At 36.2% G+C, this 10550-nt stretch overlaps 2 protein-coding genes across 6 annotated transcripts; both read left to right on the forward strand.

Annotated features, from left to right (window-relative positions):
• Window positions 1–913: 913 nt before the first annotated feature.
• On the forward strand, window positions 914–4645 carry LOC133778650 (luminal-binding protein 5). The gene is made up of 8 exons (XM_062218639.1): window positions 914–1110; window positions 1811–2078; window positions 2166–2380; window positions 2473–2715; window positions 2816–3295; window positions 3417–3571; window positions 3661–3743; window positions 3836–4645. Exons 1-8 carry the CDS (start codon window positions 1053–1055, stop codon window positions 4341–4343), a joined length of 2010 nt encoding a protein of 669 aa, XP_062074623.1. The 5' UTR covers window positions 914–1052; the 3' UTR covers window positions 4344–4645.
• An 873-nt stretch (window positions 4646–5518) lies between these two features.
• On the forward strand, window positions 5519–8757 carry LOC133778651 (uncharacterized). 5 transcript variants are annotated; one of them, XM_062218641.1, is made up of 3 exons: window positions 5519–5776; window positions 6259–6389; window positions 6751–8757. In XM_062218641.1, the coding sequence occupies exon 3, from the start codon at window positions 6821–6823 to the stop codon at window positions 8597–8599; it is 1779 nt and encodes a 592-aa protein (XP_062074625.1). In that variant the 5' UTR covers window positions 5519–5776; window positions 6259–6389; window positions 6751–6820; the 3' UTR covers window positions 8600–8757. The 5 variants fall into 5 exon arrangements, with proteins under 5 accessions (XP_062074625.1, XP_062074627.1, XP_062074626.1 ...); XM_062218643.1 differs by having other exon boundaries at window positions 6259–6309; XM_062218642.1 differs by having other exon boundaries at window positions 6272–6389.
• The last annotated feature ends 1793 nt before the right edge of the window (window positions 8758–10550 follow it).

Here is a 10550-nt window from a genome sequence, read left to right on the forward strand (position 1 = left end):
GTGTTGGTCCGGCTAACACATTTTGAAGCCTTAAGCACAAAATAAAAACCGATGCCTTATTTTTGAAGAATTTTTTTAGGCCTTATCTGCCCTCATTTCATACTAAAAGATACTTTAGGAGGCCTATTTTTCAATCGACATTTTTTCTCATGAAAATTTTTGAGGCCTTAGGCTAAAACCTAATTCGCCTTATGGTTGAGGCGACCCTCGTAGTTAGTACTAACAAGGACTATTTTGTATCACATAGGCTCTATGCTGACATTTTTATAGGTCTTCAAACTACCAAGTTGCTGACATTTTCACCAACACACTATTTCTTACTCAATTTCAATATTGGATGAGCAAGATGAGATAATCTGTTACTTCTTGTAACCATTTGTAACTAAACGCTCCATCTTATACACATGAGATGATATATTCATTTATTCAAATAATGTACTCAGATTACTTCTTATCCATTTTGATTTTCTTCTCTTTGTAATATTTACCAAAATAAATAAATAAATAATAATTCCTAGTAGCACAAGAGATTATCAATAATCAATAAATAATAATAAAGAAAAGGAAAATTCAATATTCAGTAAATGTATTCGAAAATTATTGGAAATTAACGGGTAACCGTGAACGACGCGTTTGCGAAAAAAGAAATACGAACAATTTTATTTATTTTAAAAAAATGACCGTATGAGAAGCGCAAAGCAACACAAATCCAACACGTGGTCAAAGTCAAGAAAATCAACGGCTAGGATCTTCCCAACAAGAGGTCTGATTTCATTGGCTCGAAGAATGTGTCCTCGAAATATGATTGGTCCACGTCATGGGGGATGACATGTTCGCTCAAAAAGCTTGTTCCGGTAAAGAGACGTGCATTATAATAAACGTAAGGCTTCGAGACTATAAAAGGCCGATAGTCTCACTCGTGTCTTCAAATATAACTAAAATCAAAAGCAGAGCCATACTCATCTCGAAGCTTCATTGGAAGAAAGAGCTCGAAGCCAAAACCCAAATCTTAGAGAGAAGCAGTTAAGCATCGGAGTTTATTGTTCGTCGCCATGGCTGGCTCTGGGAGAGCTCGCGGGTCTCTGATCGTACTCGCAATCGTTTTCTTCGGTGAGCTTTCTCTCTTCTGTTGCTAGTCAGATCTGACTGCGTTTTCTTAAGTTTGTAGTTTGGTTTAGGAATGCGATAGATCTAGTTTTTATTTTCTTTTTCGTGATTTTGTGTTTTTCTTAGAACAGCTTAAGCTAGCTTAGAGCTAGATCATCTGGTTTGATCTTTGAATTTTGTTTGATTTCGTGAGTGTAAGAGTATGGAGATGGTTTACTAATTTTATTTCTCATTTTGATTGACTTTGAGCCTGTAAAACTCGTGTAGATTTAGATCTGAATATTAGCATGAGTTTATCAGTAATGTGATTTTTCATGATTTGATTTGCTAGGTTGGTGACGTGTAATCAAAAGTTTAGTTAGATTATTACAGTGTAAATTTGTTGAAAATGAGAAGCATACAAAAGTAGAAGTAATAAGCAAATTGATTCGTATATGGGCTCGTTGAAATTTGTATTCAAATTTTGTATAATGCCATTCAATGAAACAGAAACTAAGAAGATGAGCTTTGTTCCGAACATTTTGGAACGTTGGATTTTCTACTCAATCATCCCATAATTCTAATACGATTGTTACTAATGCATGATAGCTGTTGGGCTTTTATATACGTAGATGTACTCTAAACGACGTTGCAAGCATCATTTTTCTCTCTTTGTAAGGATTTTGTATTGTGTTGGTATTAACTTTTCAAATCTGCATAACAGGTGGTCTTTTTGCAATTACTATTGCCAAAGAGGAAGCTACTAAGTTGGGAACTGTCATTGGGATAGATCTTGGTACAACTTATTCATGTGTTGGTGTGTACAAGAACGGTCACGTTGAAATCATAGCCAACGACCAAGGAAACCGTATCACCCCGTCATGGGTTGCTTTCACCGAAACTGAGAGGTTGATTGGTGAGGCAGCAAAGAACCAGGCGGCCGTCAATCCTGAAAGGACTATCTTTGATGTCAAGAGGCTTATCGGAAGAAAGTAAGTAATTCACCTTCTTATTTGTTGTTGCCTTATTTAGTCTTAGTTAATGAAGAATAGTACTTGATTAAACTTGAAATTTTCCAGGTTTGAGGACAAAGAGGTCCAGAAGGACATGAAGCTTTTCCCGTTCAAGATTGTGAACAGGGATGGAAAGCCTTATATCCAAGTACAGATTCAGGATGGTGAGACCAAGGTTTTCAGCCCTGAGGAGATCAGTGCTATGATTCTGACTAAGATGAAGGAAACCGCTGAGGCTTTCCTTGGAAAGAAAATCAAGGATGCTGTTGTCACAGTTCCTGGTGAGTATTATGAATCATCTTAATCGTCCCAAATTAACTGACAATTATGTCTTTAGGTTCCATGACTGAGTTATTATCTGTCCTCTGTGCAGCTTACTTTAACGATGCTCAGAGACAGGCAACCAAGGACGCTGGTACTATTGCTGGCCTCAATGTTGCTAGGATTATCAATGAGCCAACTGCTGCCGCCATAGCTTATGGTTTGGACAAGAAAGGTGGAGAGAAGAACATCCTTGTCTTTGATCTTGGTGGTGGAACTTTTGATGTCAGTATTTTGACAATCGACAATGGTGTGTTTGAGGTTCTTGCCACAAACGGAGACACTCATTTGGGAGGTGAGAATTATTCTATTTTACACACATTTGCCTTTTTAATTGTCTGATTTAAATTATATTCGAGTGTTTTGTTGAATGTTCTTTTTTCCCCCTCCTGCAGGTGAGGACTTTGATCAGAGAATTATGGAGTACTTCATCAAGTTGATCAAGAAGAAGCACGGAAAGGACATCAGCAAAGACAAGAGAGCTCTCGGAAAATTGAGGAGGGAAGCTGAACGAGCCAAGAGAGCTCTCAGTAGCCAGCACCAAATCCGTGTGGAGATTGAGTCACTTTTCGATGGTGTGGACTTTTCCGAACCACTGACCCGAGCTAGGTTTGAAGAGTTGAACAATGACTTGTTCAGAAAGACCATGGGACCTGTCAAGAAGGCCATGGACGATGCTGGTTTGGAGAAGAGCCAAATCCACGAGATTGTTCTTGTCGGTGGAAGTACCAGGATTCCAAAGGTCCAACAACTTCTCAAGGACTACTTCGAAGGCAAAGAGCCAAACAAGGGTGTCAACCCTGATGAGGCTGTTGCTTATGGTGCCGCAGTACAAGGAAGCATTTTGAGTGGAGAGGGTGGTGAAGAAACCAAAGGTACATTCCCTAGTTTTTTTTCCTATTTATTTCATAAACAAAGCCATTATTTACACATACATTGATATACAAAGTTACAAAAAATACTGACTGACTGCAACTTCATTGTTTCTTTACACAGATATCCTTCTTCTTGATGTCGCACCTTTGACCCTTGGTATTGAAACTGTTGGTGGAGTGATGACCAAGTTGATCCCAAGGAACACTGTTATCCCAACCAAGAAATCCCAAGTTTTCACCACTTACCAGGATCAACAAACCACAGTTTCCATTCAGGTAGACGATCATAACTGGCTTTTCAATAGTAAAAAAATAAACTCAATACCTTATTGAGCTTCGACTAAATTTTCTTTCTCAATATTCAGGTCTACGAAGGTGAAAGGAGTCTCACAAAGGACTGCAGAAACCTCGGTAAATTCGATCTCTCCGGCATTCCTCCAGCTCCAAGGTTGGTTTTTTTTTTCATTGTCATCTTTGTGCTGCTACTGCTGCTGCTTTCATTGATTGAACTTAACATTTAACCAAACTTGAATGAAACAGGGGAACTCCTCAAATCGAAGTGACCTTCGAAGTCGACGCCAACGGTATCTTGAACGTGAAGGCAGAAGACAAGGGCACTGGTAAATCAGAGAAGATCACCATCACCAACGACAAGGGTCGTCTGAGCCAAGAAGAGATTGACCGCATGGTTAAGGAGGCAGAAGAGTTCGCCGAGGAGGACAAGAAAGTGAAGGAGAGAATCGACGCTCGTAACAGCCTCGAAACATACGTGTACAACATGAAGAACCAAGTAAACGACAAGGACAAGCTTGCAGACAAGCTCGAGGCCGACGAGAAGGAGAAGATCGAGACCGCGGTCAAGGAAGCTCTAGAATGGCTCGATGACAACCAGTCTGCCGAGAAGGAAGACTACGAAGAGAAGCTCAAGGAGGTTGAGGCCGTTTGCAATCCGATCATCACAGCCGTTTATCAGAAGGCTGGTGGTGCCCCTGGTGGTGCTGGTGCATCAGCTGATGATGATGACGAGGAGTCACATGATGAGCTCTAGACAACAACAACAACAACTACAACACCAAAAAAATGTTTTACTTTTCATTTGAATATTATTAAAAAGGAAAATTTTATATGCAGAGAAATTTGAGGACATAGACTTAGATTGGTAGGGGGTTCAGGTCAGGAGAGACTATGCTGTAATTTCTTTGATGGTAAAAAGTTGAGAGGGCTGAGTTTTACCCCTGCTTCGCTTTTTGTTTTTTTGAGGTAAAAAAAAATACGATTATGCCCGGTTAAATTTGTTACTCATATTTTTGTATGTTTTGTTAATTTGTTAGTAAACTTTTATTTTCTCAAGTCTTATTCTGTTGTTAATTTCTATCTCCGTGTTAGGAAACACCGCCATAAACTTTCCCCCGAAATTGTTCTATGAATATATGTATATATATATATCATCTAATTTTTTGGTACTGTGAGTCACAATTGAATAAAAACTGGCACTGACTATTGTAATGAAATTAAAAAAATAACTTGAGGCATTTTTTTTTGTCTTACAAAAAATTTACAAACCCACCCTTGGAACCAGCCAAATCGGCCTTACTGGAATTACATTTGGTCAATTATATATGACTTTTTTTTTAAAAGAAAAATTATTACAAAAGAATATATAATATATTACTTAAGATGAAATAAATTTAATATTTAGAATTATTATTAAAAATTTGTAAGTAAGTCTTTACTCATTTGTTACTTGTGTTACTTGTGGTTTGATAAATAAAATTTTATGAGTATAACTAATTGTAATTAAGTAGTTAAATATGAATTTAAAATTTATATAACTAAGAATAATTGATTAAATTAGTAAAATTTATTAATTTTTAAATTTAGCTTATGATTTCAAAAATAGTTTATACATTTTTGGATATGTAATTTGTTTCATTATTTGTTTGTTTGTATTCTGTGTTTTGTAAAATAGTTCAAATAAAATTCTAAATTTGATTTTACACAAATAATTTACCAAACTAACAATTTATAACAAAAATAAAATTATTCTACTTAAAAACTGTATTATTATATTCTATTTGAGTCATTCTACAAAAGACCATTCCACTAATAAATTTTTTAAACCAGTAATCGGAAAAAATATACCGTTTCAAAAAATAAGTATTATTATAAACGTACCAAACCTCTAGTTTACAAAAACATAAACATAGATAACCATACCCACTTAATACTAAGTAAATGTAACAGTTTCTCACCCTAAAGTTACAGCCTCAGCCACCATTTCCCTCACCCTCACCCCCAGCCTCAGCCTCACTCTCGTTCAGCCCCAGCAGCCCCTTCTCTCTCGTGCAAGGTTCATTCGCCGGAGGTCTTCTCTCTCTCTCCCTCGTCTTCTTTCTTTCAAAGGGTTCGTCCGTGGTGCTCCTCAGTCCCCTCCCCTCGCGGTGGTTCTCTTCTCTCCTCAGCCCGGACGTCATCAATCAGGTAACATAATGACCCACAAGCACAAAATTACATCCATTTCAGTTTTTGTTATGTTCTGCTCTCTTCAAGAGGAGTATATTATCTCCAATGTTAACATTAGAGGAGTTTATCTCCACAGTTAGAATTTGTGAATAATGTAGGGTTATCTACTCTGGTTTTTTTTTTTTTTTTTTTTTAATTCTAATATTTATGGAACGTGGATTTTAAGTTTCTAACAGTACTCACATGAAGGTTAATCCTAAATTTTATCAATTTACAATATGAAATTGAAAGCTAATGTTGTGTTCAGATTAGTTTAATCAAACTTGCAAGTTGTGTGTTTGTGTGTTGGATAGAAGAGTGAAAATATGTTAATTGAAGTTGTCAAGTTGGTGTAATTGATATCAATTTTCTTGGGAACTTTTTTCTCATCCTATCTAAGATTGGTAATTTGGATACTTTGTAAGTATTTAATGCTCTCATATACACACACACACTAACAGAGGATTTACTTAGCCTGGGAGATTGAGCGGCTGGAGCAGACACAATGTCTGGTATGGATGCTATTGATTCGGTTACTATTCTACCTCACCGGAGCATTTTGAGTCCTCTTGCGGTTTTTGTCCAGATCCAGGTTTTGCTTCTTCTGTTTACAATCATTTTTAATTCTTTTCTTTCAATTTTCTCGTCTGTTTGATTTCTGAGCAAGTTTCGTGGATGAATATTCCATAGCGTTGTGTTTTATGTGATATGCCTTTCGAATTAGCTGATTGTTTGAATAGAAAGTCCTTTAATCTTTTTTCCCCTCGGTTCCTCTATTCTAACTGTGCTGCTCTTTTTTGCCAACTTAATAAGAAATGGCCACTTTCTTCCTCTTTCTTTTTTTGCTTTTTAGATTAAATTTATTATTAATATGATTTTTCAAGCTTGAATATAATAGTTTTCCCATATGGTGACCTTTTCTTTTCTTCTAATCCATGTGTCTTACGATTCAGGTTGTTTAATTCTTTCTCTCTGAAGCTTTTTTAAGCTCTTAGATCGTCTCTGAGAATAAAACTATACAAGATGTATACTAATTTAGCTAAGACCCCTGCATTTCCATTGGCTATGAGGACTTCTTCACAAACCAGTTGCTTTAAACTATTCTCCACGCCAAAGCCCCAAAGTTTACCAACTGGGTCTCGTCCAAAACCTCGGCAAAGATCTGATTCGGTCATTTTCACTATTTCGCCATCTGGGTCTGGTTGCAGAACAAAAAATATGAATTTTTCTACTTATTCCTGCCCTAATGTAGCAAAATCAAAGGATATTCCTGGTGGGCTTTGGCTTAAAACTGTTACTGGACATTCTGTTTTGATGAAAGGGAGAAGTTTTTCAAATTCATCAGCTCAGAAATTTAATGAGCGGAGTAGTTTTCCAAGAGCTGGAAAGAAACTCCCTTGGCTATCCTCGAACAATGGTAATAGAGGGAATATAGTGAATGAAACGCCTGCAAAGACTAGTAGTTCTTCTTGGGAGGTATCTGCCAGGAAGTTAGATAATAGTAGCAGTAAGTCTTCTTGGGAGGAATCGGCAAGCAGATTTGAGAAGAGGAGTAGTGAGTCTTCTTCGGACGAATTTGGAAAGAAAAGGGCTGCTTCTCTGGTGGGGAGCAGAGAAAGTAGGAACAGAGAGGTAGACGTGGTTGAGGATGATCAAAGAGAACACAGTTCTAGGGACATATGGTATAAAAAAAATGTAGGACAAGTAACGGAAGAAGCTGAGGCTGTTGATGATTCGAGATGGAATAATATTAAAACTAGGTACAGGGGAGTGGTGGATGTAAATGATGGATATGAGAAACCTGAGTTTCGAAGATGGAATAAGCAGGAGGATTGGGGTAGAAAGACATGGAAAGAGGCTTCTGAATCATCTGTGCCTAAGATGGTTGGTGAAGGTATTTATGGGGTTGGTCCAGTTCTGGCCGCTTTGTCAGCTGGAAGAAGAGAATTTTTTGCACTACACATCCAGGACGGATTGGATTTGAGTAGTAATAATAGAAAGAAGAAGGACAAGAAAGGGTTTGAAAAAGTGTTGAAGATGGCTGAAAAAATTGGGTTAACCATAAATAAAGTGTCCAAGCATGATCTCAACATGGTGGTAGATAATAGACCTCACCAGGGTTTGGTGCTTGATGCTTCTCCATTGGAGATGGTTAAGATAAAAGAACTGGAACCCATATCGGTTGAGGAAGAGAAGAATTCTCTCTGGATAGCTTTGGATGAGGTCACAGATCCTCAGAATTTGGGGGCAATCATCAGGTCTTCTTACTTCTTCGGAGCTTCAGGGGTGATCTTATGCGCAAAGAATTCAGCCCCTTTGAGTGGTGTTGTGAGTAAAGCAAGTGCAGGCTCAGTCGAACTGATGGAACTAAGATATTGCAAAAACATGATGCAGTTCTTAACATCCTCTGCCGAAAATGGTTGGCGAGTTCTTGGCGGTTCTGTCTCTTCCAAAGCTATTCCCTTGAATGATGTCGTGCCAGGTGAACCAACAATCCTAGTTTTGGGTAGTGAGGGTACTGGACTGAGGCCATTAGTGGAAAGGTCATGCACTCAGCTAGTCAAAATTCCTTCAAATGTTCCTGTCAACTTAATCCCGGGTCAAGAAGAACATATCGAAACAGCAGATAATAGTTATGGGGGCTCTGCTGCTGTTGCTGCTGCTGATTTTCAGTCATTTTTGGCCGTGGAAAGCTTGAATGTTAGTGTTGCTGCCGGTGTCCTTATTCATCACTTGATTGGAAATGAGTATTATAAGAATGATTCCACCATTGTTGATCAGCAAACGAACACACTTGACTGAGATCCAGGCGAGCCCATGCATTACATTGTTTTTTGCCTTAGTTTTTATTCAGTGTTTATAGTTGTTGACGCTGTTTTTTGTCAACTTAAAATGTAGAACACGTAAACCGTAAGGAATTATGACCAGAAAAAATACAGTAAAACAAAGAGAATTTTTTACATGATTCAGCAGTTAACTCTGCCTAGTCCACGAGTTTTTTATTAAGACTTAAGAAATCTCTGGAAATTCTTCTAGAATGATACACGGCTTCTCTATTTATAGAGGAAGTCTCTGAATACTATCCCATACGTTTTGAGAAGTTATTCCAAATATTAATAAATTTAATAGCTTTAAAGCCTGTAACTCCTATATATATAACTCCTATATATATAAGGAAACGTCCCTTGAAGACTAGAGGGCATGTGGGCATGTAATTGACTAATAAATATCCCTTTATTATAGGGAAGTTACAATAACAATATTTCCTGAATGCATGGACTGGGTCTCTTCAAGTGATCTATTAAGTAGTTCGAGATCAGCAATCAACATCATGCCCGTCTAAGTCTCTGAATGAAGTACGAGTTACCTTGTTTTCTCAAGATCAACTCAGAAAGGATGAATATCACTGAAGCTGCCTTTCCCCGAGCTCACACAGATACCAAACTCAAACCACTTGATCCGAAGTCACCCCGAAAATGGACGCCCTCCGATGTCTGTCTTTCGAGCTTACAAGGACTTCGAGGTTACCCCATCTTCAAGGTTACTGCCACTATAAAGATTCGGCGCCTAGGTTGCGAACACGTATTCTAGATATTGCGAGTTCACACCTGACGAATCCAGCTTTCGAGATTATAATTCTCAAGGCTCGAAATCTGGGTGTAACAATAGAATATTTGATGTTTTTCTATTTCGTTTTACCATATTGTTCATTTAGGATCAATTGATGACAAAAATGGAAAGCAAGTCTACAATTTTGACATTTTTCCCCACCTCTGACTGAAATGTGTACAATGGAGAATAATAGGGGTGAAAAAAGGAAAGCCCAAAATGGCTTCATTCTTCAAAAAATTATCCAAAATCATACCGAATAAGAAATTGCACTTAATCTTATTTGATTCGCTTGAGAATTTTTTCTTTTTGGTGCAAAAATAATGAAGGGTTTAAGTAAGAAGTATGGCTCAAGAAATAGTTGAATGAGTACATTGATCTAGCAATTATAATAGAAATTGTATATTTAATTAGTTAAAAAAAAGGAAAATTATATAAAATACTAATTTTTGCTAAAAAATTATGTTTTAAAAGTTAAACATTTTTTTAATTTCAATTTTATGTTTTTAACAAATTTTTTATAGTTTCTTTTTGTTCTTTTCAAAGTTTTTTCATGTTGTATTTAGGTTTTTTTTGTTAATGTTTAGTTGATTCAGTGAGTTTTTTTTTTTAAAAGCCGTATTTTCGTAATTATGAAAATTTTGAAAATAGTATTTTTAAAAACTTAAGTTTGTATTTTTTTTTAAATAGCAACAGCAAAAGCAAAAAAAAGTAAAAATAAAATGTATTTAAGAAAAAATCTCAATCTCAAAAAAAAAAAAAAAAAATCTCAAAAAAAAAATCATATCTTTTGAGACACCAACACTTCATTTTTCATATATGTCAAAAAAAAAAAAACATTTTTCATACAATTCTAAATTTGATAAGGGCTCTTCGAAATTGTTATGTTTTATTTTGTATATTATTTAAAAAAATAAAGGGTTGATGTGTTTTGAATTTGCATTCGGACTATAATAAAAATCAAGAAAAGGGAATGGTTAAAAAACTTTGTAATGGATAAATTCTTATTGTTATATTTTATAGATTTTTACTCTAATAATTAAATAAAAAATCATCATAGATTTTATTTTTTTTGAGAGGACTATTCATAGATGTACTTATAGAATTTTAATAAATTTTTTTTTCATTTTGATTTACAAATATA

The sequence above is a fragment of the Humulus lupulus genome, chromosome 5 (assembly GCF_963169125.1).
Source record: "Humulus lupulus chromosome 5, drHumLupu1.1, whole genome shotgun sequence".
Taxonomy (NCBI): domain Eukaryota; kingdom Viridiplantae; phylum Streptophyta; class Magnoliopsida; order Rosales; family Cannabaceae; genus Humulus; species Humulus lupulus.